This window comes from Orcinus orca, chromosome 16, assembly GCF_937001465.1.
Source record: "Orcinus orca chromosome 16, mOrcOrc1.1, whole genome shotgun sequence".
Classification (NCBI taxonomy): Eukaryota; Metazoa; Chordata; class Mammalia; order Artiodactyla; family Delphinidae; genus Orcinus; species Orcinus orca.
This window is the reverse complement of record NC_064574.1, coordinates 33,272,786-33,290,625: the sequence shown is the minus strand read 5'-3', so window position 1 is coordinate 33,290,625 and position 17,840 is coordinate 33,272,786. Positions and strand designations below refer to the sequence as shown.

Sequence of the window (17,840 nt, the reverse complement as noted above, 5' to 3'; positions counted from 1 at the left end):
AACCTAAAAGTTCTACGGTTAGTATTTGATTTATAATAAGTTAATTCCCTGTTTTATAAATTGTATAAGTTAATTTCTATCTAATAAGATTAACTAAATAGGTGGGCAGCTCATATGTCTGAGGGATTGGGAATCTCTGTCACTGGACTTTTTACCAAAATTAGGAAAAAATAATTGGAAAAGTAAGCCTGTAACAAGAATCCAAGTAAGTATCCGTCTATGAGCCCTAAGTCTCTTGCTTGAGATTAATTCCAATTTTTATCTCTTCACCCTTTTTATTAGAATTATTTTTTTAAAAAACTAGTCAGGTGTCTTATCCCAACTTCTGTAGTCAATCATGTAAATTCTAACAGAACAAAACAGGAAAAGAAAGGATTGTAAATAACCTTGAATAATTAGCCAGTTGACAGTGTGCTTAAGTTACTTCTTTGAAAGCATCAATGCTAACAACAATAGCTACTAATATCTACTGTGCAGTCACAGCGGAGCTATGGAGCTATACCGTGTATGGCTTTTTTTTTTTTTAATAAATTTATTTATTTATTTTTGGCTGTGTTGGTCTCTGTTGCTGCACACGGGCTTTCTCTAGTTGCGGTGAGCGGGGTCCACTCTTCATTGCGGTGCACAGGCCTCTCATTGCGGTGGCCTCTTCTGTTGCGGAGCACGGGCTCCAGGCACACGGGCCTCACCAGCTGTGGCATGTGGGCTCAGTTGTGGCTCACAGGCTCAGCAGTTGTGGAACACAGCCCGTGGCAGCTGTGGCACACAGTTGCTCCACGACATGTGGGATATTCCCGGACCAGGGCTCGAATCCGTGTCCCCCGCACTGGCAGGCAGATTCCCAACCACTGGGCCACCAGGGAAGCCCCTGTGTATGGCTTCTTATCTTTTGATTGATCCTTTGCTGTGGAAGTTGTGAAAGTAAAAATGTTGCCCCTAGAGGGTAGTATTGTCTCGCCACTCAGGCTTTCCTTGGTTAGTTGCAAAGCGGTGCAGGTCGGGCTGTGCTGAAAATAGGCACATCCTACCTCTGCTAAAGATTCCTGGATCCTGGTTTTAGGCTTTTGAAAATTCTGCAACCCACTCATTCTTTCCCACTTGTCACTTCTATTTGAAGCATAAGCTTTTTGAAAAGAAAACTATCCCAAATCTATTCGTTAATATTTTCTGTTAATAGTCTATTGATAAACATAGAGATATGTTTACCCTCTTCTTATATTAGACATACAATAAGGTATAGTGTTTGTTACTTATATTAAGTTGTTCGATCTGGGATACAATAAACTTGAGTCACTTTCTGTTTCCTGGGACCAGAAGAAAATAATTATAGTGCAAAGAAAATAGCTCTGCAAGTGGATGGGTCTTATATAAATAATAATTGGAAGTTAAAGCCAAATCAGGAAAATGAAATTATTTCTCTCCTCAGGAATCAAGGAGAGTTAAGTTTTGTAGGAGTGAGCTTTAATTACTCATCCTAACCCCAAAGGTATTTTGAATACTTAGTAACACAAATAAGGTACAGGTTTAAACCATTGTAATAACTACATGAACTAACAGTCTAAACAGGAAGGAATAAAGTGATCGGGTTTAGATTTGAAACACGTGTACCCAAGAGAGGGCATTAGTGGTAGGGTCAAGCTCTTCAGGGCCTGCAGAGATGAACTCTATATAAATTCTATAATTTAGATTGCTCTTTAAATTATTAAGAGATCTAAACTAAATTCTTTTTTTTGTCAATTTCTAGTGCCAGCCTTTGATTATTCCTTTCTGAGAATATGTGAACAAGTCTTTAGCTAAGAGTTTATAAAAACTCATATAAATGGTTCATTTCTTGTAGGAAGCTTCAAAGGAAGTAAAAACAGTCACATAGGCAGGCATTATCTACAAACAAGGAAGTGAAAGAGTTGGGTTTAATACTTTTGTCCTATTTTCCCTTAGTAATAAAAAAAACACTTTTTTTGGCCGTGCCACACATCCTGTGGGACCTTAGTTCCCTGACCAGGGATTGAACCTGGTCCCATAGAAGTGAAAGCACCGAGTCCTAACCACTGGACCACCAGGGAATTCCCAGTAGTAAAATATTTTTAAAGTAACAGCAGGATTTTTAACATTATTTAGTGTATGACTTGCTTTATTTTTTGTTCCATTTCTCCTTGTCAAAAATTTAAGAATCTTGTTTTCTATAGCTTAGAGAGACCTATTTTAATGTTATCATCTAACTATCCAATCCATTTCAGGACAAGTGACTGAATTTGAAAGATGATAAACACCTTCACACCCCCCTCCCCAATGGAAAAAATTTAAAGCAATACTGTGGATTCTTTCAGTGGTTTACTTCTGAGAGAAACCTTCAAATGTGAGCACAAGATAATTTTTTTCCTCCATAGAATACTCAGCACTTTAGTTAATTTTAAAGGGGTTATATAATACCTGCAAAGTGAATACAAATTTGAGAATTTTGTTTTTTAAAGTGTTTTTGAATGTAATAAATATTCTTCAGCTACTGATTTCCTATACGTACCTCATATTCCTCGAAAACTTAATAGTTTGTTAGTCCTCATATTTTTAGAAGCCACGTCTCCACACAACTCAGCATTATTATTATTATTTTTTCTTTTGGCTGTACTGCGCAGCTTGCAGAAGCTTAATTCCCTGACCAGGGATGGAACCCTGGGCTCTGGCAGTGAAAGCACCAAGTCCTAATCCCTGGATCACCAGGGAATTCCCAGCATTAATTTTTTTTTTCAGTTAAATCAGGTTGTTTAATAACTTTAATTCTGGAGCACGTGTTCATATCTAGGAAAAGGTGGTGTAGGGCTGAGAGGCTCAGTACTAGTAGAGAAAACAGTTGTGTTTCTTGACGAAATTTGAGTTAAACTATGACTCTTCTTATATTTTGAACAAAATACAGGGCTAGATCCCTTTTGAAATATTCTTCAGTCTTTACCCACTCACTAAAACTGAGATTTTTACCCAGTAAAACTGGCTGTTACCAAAGTATATCAACTTGTATACAAATCAGCCACAGTTTGGAATAGGTTTTCTGATACTAAAACCACCCTCTGATATTTGGCTACCGCCACCTCTTCTATGTTTTGTCAATTCCAAGCCCATTTCCCAGGAAGCAAATTAAACTAAACATATTATTTCCTTTCTTCCACAATTAGAAAATTCTTCTATACCACTCATGTTTAGATTGTAGGGAATCTACATGTCTCTGTTCTCAGAGAGCTTACATTGCAAGCTGTCTGGACTCCAGCCCCTAAAAGATCAAAAGCATCTTCCATGGAATGTTTTGCAGACTTCCTATATAATCCAATGAAAGCTATAAAAAATAAGCAATACAAATTTTGGTAAAATTTCAAGGGATTTCTATAGCCCAGGAGACCCACTCACCAACCCCATGGTCATAACCATTGTGGGCAATGCTCACTCACACTTCTGTGTTCAGAGCTCAGGTTGTGAGTTCAGATGTGAACTCTTTGCCACGTTCACATCTTGTGCTTGTTCTCTATGGCCCCTAATTTAACATATTAAGCAGAGAAGAAATGGGGATAACACCTCAGCTTTTAAAGGTGTCAACCTAGCAACCAAGAAATTTCAGTGCCTCACTCTTCTTTATTCATCACCTTGGTGAAGGGGTGTGTCCTTCATCCCAGACCCTTCACTGAGAACCTCTCTAGTCCAGCTGCTGTTTGGGTAACCTCTGATGATACAGAAACTATAGCAAAAAAGGCATCTTTCTTACTGTCTCACAGTGAAGGTGTCAATGACAAAATGTGAAAAACTTCCACAACCAAAATGTTAGCTAAGAGTCTTTTTCACTGAGAGGTTCTCCGAACATTCAGAGTCAAATGGATGACTTGCCTCTTTTTTTTTTTTACAGCTGGTTTTCAGTGTCATGACTAGATATCAGCTCCTTTTGCTAGAATACTGTTTATACGATGTTGTATCGCTGTCCTATTGCTATTGCAACACCTTACCACAAACTTAGTGCCTTAACACAAATCTATTATCTTACAGGTCTGAAGGTCAGAAGTCTAACACGGATCTCACTGGGCTAAAATCAAGGCATTGACAGGGCTATGGTCCTTTCTAGAGGCTCTGGGTAGCATCTGTTTCCTTGCCTTTCCCAGATTCTAGAGGCCACCCACATTCCTTGCCTGATGCCCCTCTTCCTCCATCTAAAAAGCCATCAGGATTGCTTCTCTTTGTGCCTTTTCTCCATAGTCACATCTTCCTCTGACTGACTCCATCTGCCTCCTTCTTCTACTTTTAAATTCCTTCTGATTATGTTGAGCCTACCTAAATAATTCAGAATAATCAATCTCCCAATTTTAAGACCAGCTGATTAACAATCTTAATTTTCCTTTGCTGTATAACCTAACATATTCACAGATTTTGGGGACTAGGATGTGGATGTCATCGGAGGGGGGATGACATTTTGCCTGCCAAACCTGTGAATACAGTGCTTCTCAGGACTGAGAAGGAGAGCCATTTTCAATACTTTAGATAATAGACCTTCTTTGAGAAAGAGAAGTTTTCAGGCTATCCAGTGTTTTCAATATATCTAGAAGAAGTCTGTTGAAATTATTATTTATATATGGAAGTAAGGCTAAGGTTCTCGTCTTAATGAATTATTCAGTGACTTTGCAAGTCTGTGTATTAAAAATAGTTTCAAGTTAAATGTCAAAATCTCACTCAATTTTTTTAACCTTTTCATTTATTTTTATGTCTATCTTATCAAGTTATATATATATATAGTTATATATATATATATACGGTAACTAATTCCATTGTGTAGAAAAGCTGATGATGAAAACAAATATGTACACTCTACCTTTCCACCCCTAGGCCCATGCTCCAGAGCAAACCTGGTATAGCTTTTTTTAATTCTTCTGATACTGACCTCTATAACTTCAAATAAAACTAGTATGTAGTTTTTATGAATTAATATTGCCTCATAACTTTTTAAGTATGTAGTAGGTGAGCTGGGTAGAGTGCTTTGGATAAAGGTATATCAGTGAGGATTTAGTTACGGGAAATGCAGACCATTCTCGGCACATTAAAAAGAAGGATTGTAAAACAGAGATGATTGTAATATTGTTGGAAGGGCTGGAGGAATGGGCTGCATGCTGGGTCTCCAGGGCTGACTCCCAGAAAAACACTACAGGCCTGGCTTGCCAGGGGAGCTTCTACCCCCACAACAAGAAAGGTGGAGAATTGGGGCCTGCCAACATCACACAACTGCCTCTTAACAACTGCTAGAATGTTGCTGCAGAGAAGTTAAATTAAATGTCTCCTCAACTACATGTGCCAGCAGAAAACAGCAAGAAGGAGGAAGACGGCTCTCCAATTCTACCTTCCCAATCTAATGAGCGGACTCCAATTCACACTCAGAATTCAAGTGGCAAAAGGACTTTGGGAGGGAATTCCCTGGCGGTCCAGTGGTTAGGACTCCGTACTTTCACTGCCATGGGCCTGGGGTTCCATCCCTGGTGGGAAAACTAAGATCCCAAAAGCCACGCGGCACAGCCAAAAAAAAAAAAAACTTTGGGAAACGTTTCTTTGCTTTCCAACCTCTGTATTATAGGAAGGCACACTAGGAGGATGGATTGGGTGTCGGGTATCAAAATCACTTTATTTACTACCATTCACCTCTTTGGCTAGTCACTATGCATACATGTTCATTCTACCCATTCATAAACATCTGTATAACAACGGCAACTTAACATGACAACGTAAAAAACATATTTCCCTTCTTTATAAAAGGAAGCTATAAAGATCTATCACTCACTGTGTGGTGTTTATTCCTACACTCTGCTTGATAACCTCTATCCAAAGGACTAAATTATCAAGTTGACTACTACCAATACATTTTATTTCAAATAATAGGGGAAGTAAGGGGGGAGGCAAGTTGCTTAATGTACAAATACAGGCCTTCTTTCTGCAACTGGTCTTGAGGTTCCAGTTAATATTTAGAACTATCTTTCTCCATTCCCACTCTGTATTCCCTTTTTACTCGGTCAGCATCTCAGCTGGTCTGGATTCTCTACCTGGTAGGATGACTCAAAGCTTCATCCTGAGGTGTCTGAGCCCATAATGATCCTGCCTATAGTTTCTACCACCTTCTATTAGTGGATGTGAACATATTAGGAACTGCCCTAGAAGACCCTCTAAGTTCTGGAAATGTCTTCCATGCCCCAATTTATATCAGTGACCCAGTTTTCTCCTAATTATCAAGTGGAAGCCCACTAATCCTCTTTATGTTTTCTACATCATAGGCACAAGAGCCAAAATGTTTAGGTGGTAGTTTCAACATCCAGTTCAATGGATTCATTGTCCTGTCTTCTGGTAGAAGTATTCCTCCTTTGGATAGTAAGACCTCTAGCTAGTAAAGCCCAATTTTATGGGCATGCAAAGCAAAAATTTTATGAAGGGATCATTAGAAGTAACAGTGACATGGTGTTCCTAGACCTTGGTTCCTAGACCAATGTGTTCTGGCTGTGTAAGAAACAGCACCATAAAGTGGTCACTGGCTTGGAGAAAATAATTCATCCTGTAGGACAGTACCCCAGACTTGCTAGATATTATCAACTAGCTGGCATCATAACTGATTTTTCATTGTCCATTCCAGTGTTCCCTCAGGCCAGATGCTCTTAGGTGATGGGGTACATGGTAAAGACAGTACCCATGAACTTCAACCCATTGCCTTACTTCTTCAGTTGTAAAATGACTTCCTTAGTGAGAAGTAATACGTGGGATATCGTGACAGTAAATAAGTTTAATAAATTCACATATGGCATTGCTGAAAGAAGTAAGGCAGCAAGAGCAGACCTATCCAAAATAAGCTCACTTCTTCCAGAGAAAACAAATTGCTGCCCTCTTGCAGCCCAAAGTAATTGATCTGCCACCAAGTGGCAAGCTCATCCCCCTGAAGTTTGGCACTGTGTTGTCTCAGATAAGTTGCTCTGCTGTCAACTTAGACCCTCAGCAATGGTGATAGTCTAGGTCAGTCTTGGTGAAGTTCATGTTGTTGAGCACATGCCTAACTGCAACCCCAGGCCCCGTGGTCACTTTGTTCATGAACTCATTGGCCAAGATCTGAGGTGGCTGTAGAAAGAGACTAGCTGACATCCACGGAATAGGTGATATCTGTTTAGTTGCAAAGCTCCTTTGGTGCGCATTCATGTGGACCCAGGTGTACAGAGTACACCCAGACTCAGAGTACATTCTTAGAAACTTATTCACAAGCCTCTTCCCCAGACTGATGTTCATTCATTCAGCAAATACTTATTGAGTGCCTGTCAGTGCCAGGTACTATTATAGGAAAAGGGGACTTAACAGTGAAGATAATAGTTAAAAATTCCTATCCCCGTGGAACTTACATTCTAGTGAGATGAGGAAACAGACATAAACAAGATGAATAAACTATATAGTATATTAGATTGTCAACAGAGAAACAGAGATGGAAGATAGGGTTGGGGAAGTGCAATTTTAAACAATGTCCAGGGAAGATGTCACTAAGAAGGTGATACTTGAGTAATGACCCAAAGGAGTTGAGGGGATGACCCATGTGGCCCTTTGACTGAAAAGCAGATCAGAGAGGAGAAACAGCATGTGCAAAGACTCTCTGGTAGAATGTGCCTGGTTTGTACAAGGGCCAGCAAGGAGACCAGTGCGGCTGCAACAGAGTGAGTGAGAGGAATGAGCGCAGTAGGAGTTGAGGTTAGAGTGTGAACATGGGGCAAGATATGAAAGGCATTGTAAGCCATTTCATGTATTTTTGCTTTTATTCTAAGTTAAGCACAGGCTTGACCATCTTGTTTCTTATACATCCTGACTGGCTAAGCCACATGATGTATGCTTGAAGTTATGCCCACTGGCGAAAAAATCCTTTTCCCAGTGTTCTTCAGAACACTGTGTTCTCCTTAGAGATTCTGTAATATAGCAGCACGCCACTTTTGGCTAGTGCCAGATGTCATGCAGAACCACCTATAAGCCAGGTTCAAAATGTTTCTTTCTCAGCTGAACTACCCTGTGAGGCCTCAGATATGGAAGGGAGAGAGCAGTATGACAGGACCAGACTCACTGGGAGTGTGAGTCACATTCCTGAAAACATACTGGGCCTTTGGGACCAACTCAAGCCTGTTCTTCCATACACCCCTTTCACTTTATGATGAATGCCACTACACCCACTCAACATTACGGCTTGGTGGATCGGAAAATACCTCTTAGTGTCCTGTGGCCAGTAGATGAGGGCTCAGTAGAGGGCTTGGAGCTGTTTCTGAAGAGGAGGAGTAGTTATTGGCTGAAGAGAACCAGGACTTCTGCCAATTCTGGAGGCCTATGTCGTGATTGGCCTATGAGGACCTGCCGGGACCAGGTTCCATCGAGTAATCTGACACAGAAACTTACAGCACCAACATCACTAAGATGTTTGCACTGCAGCCTGAACCAACTGGCGAGCCTACTCTTGCTCTGAGCCTATTTGGGTCCTGGATCAAATTCCAGTGTGGGAGGTGGAATTTTCCCACACAACCAAGCAAGTCTCTGGACACCAGCTGGGTATCCTACAATTTGGCTCAATTCTGACACTATCAACCTGGAGATAGTATCAGATTCCACAGGTGAAGTCCCATAAGACTGCCCTCTACCTCAGATACAAATCCCAAGCCCAGGTTGTTACCTGTGCCTCTAGCTGGCTATAAATCAGAGGTTCCCACAAATCCCTTCCTTGGGTGTGAATAATTAGCTAAAGCTGCTCACAGAACTCCAGAAACCCATTTACTCACTAGATAACTGGTTTATTGTAAAAGGATATAACTCAGGGACAGCCAGATGGACGAGATGCATAGGGCAAGGTACGGTGAAAGGATGTGGAGCTTCCATGTCCTCACCCCAAATCTCCACATGTTCGCCAATCCAGAAGCGCCCCTAACCCTCTCCTTTTGGACTTTTATAGGCTTCATTACATAGTCGTGATTGATTAAATCATTAGCCATTGGCCATTGATTCAACCGCCAGTCTCCCTCCCCTCTTTGGAAATCAGGGGGTAGGACTGAAAGTTCCAACCCCCGATTGTGTAGTTGCTTCCCTAGTAACCCTTAGGTGCTTTCCAAAAGTCCCTTCAGTAACATAAACCCCGTAGTGATGGAAAGGTGATAAGACACCCATTTCACTTTCATGGCTCTGAAGTGATTTCGGGAACTGAGGACAAGAGACCAAGTATTATGACAAAAAAAATGCTCCCATTTTTTTGCTTATTGCTCAGGAAATTCCAAAGGTTTGGGAAACTCTGTGCCAGAAACAGGGATGAATATATAATTCATAAATCACAGTATCCCTGAGCCACACTCAAAACTAAAAGTATTATGGATTATACTTATTGTATAAGTAGCACACCTAGTGTGTTGTATCTGGCTTCCAAAATCCAAAGAAGCAGGACAAGTATTGTGACTCTTTCAGAGTGTAACGGGGTGCAAAGTACAGCAACTTGTCTTTCACTTTGCAGGGTATATTCTGATATGCTCCTAAGTACTGGAATCCAGAAGCTTCACTGAGGAGACAGACCCCTAAATTTTTGTGGGATTTACCTCCAAGGTTATGGTATGGATGACCTGCCAAGGTATCTAGGGTAGCCAGTATAGTCTGCTCACTTATCATTCTATCAGCATGATGTCATCAGTGTATGGACAAGAATTGGCATCCCATGGGATGGGGAGATGGTCCAAGTCTCTGTACACTAAATTATGACAGAGAGTCATAGCTGTCACGGACCTGAGATAAGACAATGAAGAAATATTGTTCTTGACAGGTGAAAGCAAACTGCTGCCAGTGTTCTCTTATTAATGAGAGAAAGAAAATAGCATTTGCCAAATGTATAGCTTCCTGCCAAGTTCTAGGGGCTACGCTGATTTGCTCTAGTAAAGAGGATACAATTGGAATTGCAGCTGCAATTAGAGTAATTTAAAACATTCTACTGCTGTCTTTCTAAGACATCTTCTATAATAAAATGAATTAAATAGTGCACTTTATCTTCCAAAAGAAATGGTGGCAGTAATCTCTGTGATTCCTCCAGCAATGCAGCATTGCCTTTGGTTTACTATTTTGGCCTTACGATACTATGATAATAATATATGGCCTTCCTATCAGAATAGCCTTGATCCACAAATTAGGGAGCCAAGTGGAGATTTTTTAAGTTAAGTATGTCTGCTCCAATTAGGCATTCAGGAACTGAAGTAACTATAGGGTAGGTTCAGGGACCCATTGGTCCACTGTAAGATGGACTTGGGCCCAAAATCTATTTATTACCTGACTCCAATAGCTATACCCCACCCTCCACTCAACTGTAATCTACAGTGATATTCTGCTCAATATTCTTGAAGTTCATCCATTTTGTTGCAAATGGCAAATTTTCATTCTTTTTTATGGCTAGGTAGTATTCCATTATATATACATATATATTTTTGGCCTCCCCATGGGGCATGCAGGATCCCATTTCCCTGATCAGGGATTGAACCCGCATTCCCGTTCCCTGCACTGGGAACATGGAGTCCCAACAACTGGGCTGCCAGGGAAGTCCCTATTTTTATTTAGTTATTTATATATATATATATATTTTTGGCCACACTGCACCACATGCGGGATCTTAGTTTCCTGACCAGGGATCGAACCTGTGATACCTGCATTGGGAGTGTGGAGTCTTAACTACTGGACCACCAGGGAAGTCCCTAGGTCCCATTTATTTATTTGTTCTTTTATTTCCTTTGCTTTAGGAAACAGATCCAAAAAAAAATACCACTACGATTTATGTCAGAGTGTACTGCCTGTGTTTTCTTCTAGGAGTTTTATGGTTTCCAGTCTTATATTTAGGTCTTTAATCCATTTTGAGTTTATTTTTGTATATGGTGTTATTAGAGAATGTCTTCTTTATTCTTAATTTTTATCCACTTGACTACCATGAACTGAGAGAAGTAAACCAGTCTCTTACTACTTGACTTCTGCATTTCCTGGTCTCTCTTATAGTTTCTGCTTCCTAACGCTATTTGCAACATATCCATAATTATTATATAATTTTATGAACTGCTCTGCCTAGAATTATAGAAAATATTCTTTGTTTAATAAAGCTTTGCCTTGACTTCAGTCTCCTTTTATATTAAGATGACACCCTTGCTTTCTGTTTGTATTTTCCTGGTACACCTTTTTCCATACTTTTATTTTCAACTTTCTAGTTGACTTTAAGTGCATCTTGCATACAAGAGTTTGTGATCCCATCTGAAAGACTTTTGTTTCAATAGGCGAGTTTAGCCCATTTGCGTTTATTGATTTGATATATTTAGGTTTAGGTTTACTTCTGTCATGAATATGTTAGGCTCTTTTCTTACTTCTAAAACTTTCCACGATACGTTTTCTTGTTTTGCTTTGTATGTTTGTTCTAAAATTTGTACCTGGGATTTATTTTAATCAGGAATGGTAAGCTAACAGACATGAGGCAACTGCCTTTGAAAGAATTTATTACTTACACTTCCCAAGAGAAGTGGGCAATACCACACCACAAAGGGCCACAGGGGTTAGCATCAAGGCTGGTCAGAAGGCGGGAGCAAGGGGGAAGCCTAAGTGTTTATTGCTGTGGTTGTGGGAACTGGTGAGGTGAGGATGTCCCCTATTGGGCAAGAAGTGAAACATAGATACTGGCATTTGTTGTTGGAAGGTTTGTAATCAGAGAAAGCTGGATCCCAGCAGAGATGTAAACAACTTTGGACATTAGTTTGGCCTTGCGATTAATGGATGCCAAGTAGACAACAGAGGATCTAAGAAACACAGAAGAGTTTCTTCTGATAATTTAGGTTTATAATTTCATCTAATAGTTTTAACATCTGACCTTTTAAACAGTATCTGTTATTTTCCTCTTTGAACAATGTATGTTAACATAGTATATTTATACTACATAAGTATATATTATATAAACATATAGTAGATGTGTATACTATTTATGTAGTATATTTCCTCTTCCTTCTCTCTCTCGTCTATCACCTTACTTTGTTTGATGTTATCTGTGCTGACTTTTGTGAAATGTACTTTTTATACTATTAATAGATTTATCATCTTTAAATACCTTTTAACCCTCTATCCCACAAAGACATCATATTTACACTACTATCTACCTTTTCCTTCCTTCCTTTTTTAAAATCAGGACTTAATATTTACATTCTGTTCTATGGCAATAATCACATTTATTGGTCCTACAGTTAAACGTTCAGTGTACATTGCCTTTTTTTTTTTTTGGTTTTAATTTTCCAGTCATCTAGTTTGCTGTAAGTTGTGTTTTGGTTTCCCCATGTCCCTGGTACAGAAGTGACATCCATGGGACATGAAGGCAACATGTGCCTTGTGAGGCAGTAGGGTGGTAGCAGCTTCCTCTTAAGGCCAATTTCAGAAATTGCTCCTTGAAGCTTATCCTCTTAACTCACCAGCCTTCCAACAATCCTGTGAGCTAACGAAAATTCTTTCAAAAATCTCCTTTTTCTGCTTAATCAAGTGAGTCAGTTTCTACTGTTTGCAACCAAGAGTCTGCAAACCACAGTTCATGGGCCAAATTGGACCCGCTATCTGTCATTATTCAATGGATTAAAAAAATTAAAGATTATCATTCTAGACACATGAAAATTTTATGAAATTAAAATGTCAGTGTCTATTAATAAAGTTTTATTGGCACACAGCCACACTCATTTGTTTATGTAGTGTAACAATGGCAGAGCTGAATAGCTGTGACAGAGGTCATATGACCCAGAAAGCCTAAAGTTTTTCCTATCTGGCCCCTTACAGAAAAAGTTTGTTGACTCCTGGTTTGCAACTAAGAAACCTGATCTAAACATCTGGGTATAAAATTATTTTTTAAAAGTTTTTGTGGGCTTCCCTGGTGGCGCAGTGGTTAAGAATCCGCCTGCCAATGCAGGGGACACGGGTTCGAGCCCTGGTCCAGGAAGATCCCACATGCCACGGAGCAACTAAGCCCGTGCACCACAACTACTGAGCCTGCGCTCTAGAGCCCGCAAGCCACAACTACTGAGCCCACGTGCTGCAACTACTGAAGCCCGTGTGCCTAGAGCCTGTGCTCCACAAGAGAAGCCACTGCAATGAAGCCCGTGCACCGCAATGAAGAGTAGCCACCTCTCACCGCAACCAGAGAAAGCCTGCGTGCAGCAACAAAGACCCAATGCAGCCAGAATTTAAAAAAAAAAGAAAAAAAATTTTTTTTGTGGGCATTGCTCTACATGTTTCAATGATGAGTGTTGTTTTGGAGAAATCTGAGGACAGCCAGATTTTTTTTTCTCCTTCAAAGTGGCATCTGTATAACTTCTCATTTAACCTCTCCTTAGAAGGTGCTGCCGCCAATCTGTATGCCATATTCACACTATTGCAACGGTGGGGTTTTACATTTTTCTCCAAGAGGTTTGCAAAGTACACTCTGAGAAACACCTCGTTGCTTCCCTTGGAAATCTTCAGCCATAGCATCATCTCTGCCTCCTCCCTCATGCAAGGCTGCTTGGGTCATCCTGACAGCTCTTGAGAGTCCTTCCTAGTGTTGGGGTTTGGGTCTCAAGTTGTTTCCTAGTTCACAGAAGATGAACTATATAAATATAAATATATATATATAAATAAATATATATATATATATATTTTTTTTTTTTTTGCGGCACGCGGGCCTCTCACTGTTGTGGCCTCTCCCGTTGCAGAGCACAGGCTCTGGACGCGCAGGCTCAGCGGCCATGGCTCAGGGGCCCAGCCGCTCCGCGGCCATGTGGGATCTTCCCGGACCGGGGCACGAACCCGTGTCCCCTGCATCGGCAGGCGGACTCTCAACCACTGCACCACCAGGGAAGCCCTGGACTATATATTTTTGTTCTTCAGTTTCCTCATTGCTTTTGAGCAACTTCCCAGAGAGAAACAGGGGAGAATGCCTCCTTGTAACTAGAAACTCCTTTCTCATTTATTCTCTTATTCTTTTTCTATATTCTTAAATCAAGTTGCTTAACCACTCTGATTAAGTTCTGTATCACTCTGTGTCCTTATTTATAAGTGGTATAATCACCCACTTCATGTGTGTTTACCTCATAGGGGTATGTGGTCAAAATCTGTTTTACATGCTAGGGCAGTAGTGGTGAATAAAGCAAAGTCCTTGTCCTTATGAAGCTGAACAACAGATGATGGCTTGGGCCAGAATAGTGGAACTGGAAGTAAAGAAAAGTAATCAGATTTCAGGCATTTTGAAGATAGTGCTGAGAGGATTTGTTGATGGATTGATTAGGGGATAAGAGAGAGAGTTAAGATAACTCCAACATTTTTGGCATAAGAAACCAGCAGCATAGAGTTTTTAAACACTATAAAATTTCAGAACACCATGGAAAAGGGAAGGTACAAATAACCTGTCAGAGAAAGTAAAGGTCACATACCAAGAATCAAAATCAGAATGGCTTTGGATTTCCAAACAGAAAAACTGAAAACTAAAAGCAACAGAGTAATATCTAAAATTCTGAGTGAAAATGATTTCCAAACTAAAATTCTATGCCCAAATTATCAATCCATGACTAAGGATAGAATGTGCCTTATAAAATCTTCCTCAGGAAGCTACTAGAAAATGGATTCCACCAAAATAAAGGAGTAAAACAAGAAAGAGAAAGACATAGGAGCCAGGAAATGGGAGAGAAAATGAGACATCTCATGATGACAGATGTGTAGTTCAGAATGGAAAAGGCTGGAGAACTCCAAAAGAGATGTCTCCAAGAAGTTAAAATAGACTATTTGATTTGTCTGTGTATTCTGCGAGGAGATTCAGATTTACAGTGGAGCCTTGGGGTCAAAGCTAAGTGGTTGAGAAACAAATTATTAATTCTAAGGAAAACAAAATTTGTACAAGAAAGGAGATGAATATATTCAACAGTCATAATAAGATTAACGCCAAATACAGATTTAACTAAAAATTATGATATATAACTAAATTGGAGAGAAATGGGGAAGTCTGTATGTATGTATTTATGTATGTATGTAGAAGGATTTAAGAGAACCACGTTCTTATCTTCTAAGGTAAAAAGTCAATATAATTTTTGAAACTGAAAACTCAAGAATGAGCATTACTATAAATAGATAACAAGAATTTACTGTATAGCACAGGGAACTATATTCGTATCTTATAATATACTATAATGTAAAAGAATAGAAAAAAAAGAATATAATAATAAAAAAGAATATATACATATATATGTATAACCGAATCACTTTGCTGTACACCTGAAATTAACACATTGTAAAACAGCTATACTTCAATTAAAAAAAAAAAGAATTAGCATTACTAGCGTGTCCTTTAGAAAAATGGAGGTAAATGCGAGAACAGTTGAGACTGAACAGAAAAATAGGGAATGTGGAAGAGTGGAACAGATGCTGCTAGGTTTTAATATTAGTTTTGCACAACAGACATCCCTGGCAGTCCAGTGGTCAGTGGTTAAGACTCCACGCTTCCACTGCAGGGGGCATGAGTTTGATCCCTGGTAGGGTAACTAAGATCCCGCAAGATGCACAGCATGGCCAAAAAAAACCAACTAAAAAAACATATAAATAAATAAATAAAATATACTTTGAAAAAACTATTAGTCTCGCACAGCTATTTATTTAAAATTTTTTTCAGTAGCTAAGATGTTAAGCTTAGTATGTCAATATAAGGATGGAAACTAGACTTTTGGTAAGCTTGCAGTAGTATATACAGAAGTCTAATTGTAATATTATATACATGAGACTTATATAATGTTATAAACCAAAGTCAAAAAAAAGTCAATATAAAAATTTCCAAATTATGGGCTTCCCTGGTGGCGCAGTGGTTGAGAGTCCACCTGTCGATGCAGAGGACACGAGTTTGTGCCCCGGTCCGGGAAGATCCCATATGCCGCGGAGCGGCTGGGCCCGTAAACCATGGCTGCTGAACCTGTGCGTCCGGAGCCTGTGCTCCGCAACGGGAGAGGCCACAACAGTGAGAGGCCCGCGTACTGCAGGAAAAAAAAAATTTCCAAATTTTTTGGGAATTGAAAGTTGGTTTCAATTTATTTCTAAAAGATATTCAATTTTGTGTGTCAGAACTATTTAAACATTTAAATGTAACTTTGTAAATGCTTACCCAGATGCACATGTGATATGCAAGACTATGAAATATTTATAAGAATGAAAGACAGGTCAAAAATAAAACTATAAATAATTTCTAATTACATCATTTAGATAAAATATAAACAATTTATTTTTAGCCTTTTGGAGAAGTAAAAAATTAACACATGACTTTATCACTTCTTAAATTAGTTCAACACTCTTTTCCTATTGCATTACTTTTGGGATGTTATTTTTCAGGTAACTTTTTTTTTTTTTTTTTTTTGGTGCATATTCTTCATAATAAACCCAGGAGGGCCTGGCTTGGTAGCTCTTTTACATAGTTTGAAGCTGGTAAACCTTTGGGCCTTTTTTCAAGAGGTAACCTTGGTCATTTAGTGATCCAATAAAACTTTCAAAATCAGCTACCTGGAAGAAAATATCAAAAGAGTTATTAGCTCATTAAGTAATATACAAAAATATGATTTTTAAAATGAATCTCTCAAACAGTAATATACAATTGTCAAGTTTCTTATGCAAATAAAATTATTTGTACTTCTTACAGAAAAAACTGCCTACATATAAATCTTGGATTCTATAATGCCTAGCTAGTCAAAAATAACTCCAGTGGGGCTTCCCTGGTGGCACAGTGGTTAAGAATCTGCCTGCTAATGCAGGGGACACGGGTTTGAGCCCTGATCTGGGAGGATCCCACATGTTGCGGAGCAACTAGGCCCGTGAGCCACAACTACTGAGCCTGCGCGTCTGGAGCCTGTGCTCCGCAACAATAGAGGCCGCGATAGTGAGAGGCCCGCGCACCGCGATGAAGAGTGGCCCTGGCTTGCCACAACTAGAGAAAGCCCTCGCACAGAAACGAAGACCCAACACAGCAAAAATAAATTAATTAATTAATAAACTCCTACCCCCAACATCATCTTTTTTTTTTTTTTGCGGTACGCGGGCCTCTCACTGTTGTGGCCTCTCCTGTTGCGGAGCACAGGCTCCAGACGCGCAGGCTCAGCGGCCATGGCTCACGGGCCCAGCCGCTCCGTGGCATGTGGGATCTTCCCGGACCGGGGCAGGAATCCGTGTCCCCTGCATCAGCAGGCGGACCCTCAACCACTGCGCCACCAGGGAAGCCCCCCAACATCTTCTTAAAAAAAAAAAAAAGGATTACAGGCTGTACATTTAAAAATAAATAACTCCAGTTTGCAGAGAATCTTTTATATTTGTTTTAGCTTAGCTTCAAAACAAAAATCAGACTAACTTTTGCAATTGAGTGAGCAATTTTCTGTATAAACTGTTTTATGTGTTTAAAGTGCTATTACACCTATTTTCACTAAAACTTTTAAGTAGGTAGAGCAGGTGGAATCATGTCTATTTAACAAATGAGAAAACTGAGGTTCAACGATTTATAAGGATGACTTGCCCACAGGGATTGTCAGGAAAACATGGAAACTGAATCTTGCTATGATGTTTTCCCCTATCAAGATGTTGAAAACTCTTTAGTAGGTATGAATTTTAGATAAAAACTGTTTTTCTGAAGCTCTGAGCAGCTAATTTTATATCTTAAAGAAAACAAGCCTGTATTTTTAAGTACTCCAAAGACACCTATTCTGTTCTTTTAATCCAAATCTTTTAATATTTAAATATTCTACTATATTAATAAAGGCCTCCTGAAATTATTATAAAAAGATTTACTAATTATT

The 17,840-nt window shown here is 39.5% G+C and overlaps 1 protein-coding gene across 5 annotated transcripts in view; it reads right to left on the bottom strand.

The window, feature by feature from the left end:
- Nucleotides 1-16,261: 16,261 nt before the first annotated feature.
- Nucleotides 16,262-17,840, bottom strand: part of MCM8 (minichromosome maintenance 8 homologous recombination repair factor) — a 41,226-nt gene continuing 39,647 nt past the window's right edge. For 2 of the 5 annotated variants that reach the window (XM_049699997.1, XM_049699999.1), the window contains one exon: nt 16,918-17,284. In XM_049699997.1, coding sequence (XP_049555954.1) covers nt 17,063-17,284 — 222 coding nt within the window. In that variant the 3' untranslated portion in view covers nt 16,918-17,062. Of the gene's footprint in view, nt 16,561-16,917; nt 17,285-17,840 lie in introns of those variants that run through there. The other 3 variants (XM_004276451.4, XM_049699996.1, XM_049699998.1) reach the window with 3 other exon arrangements.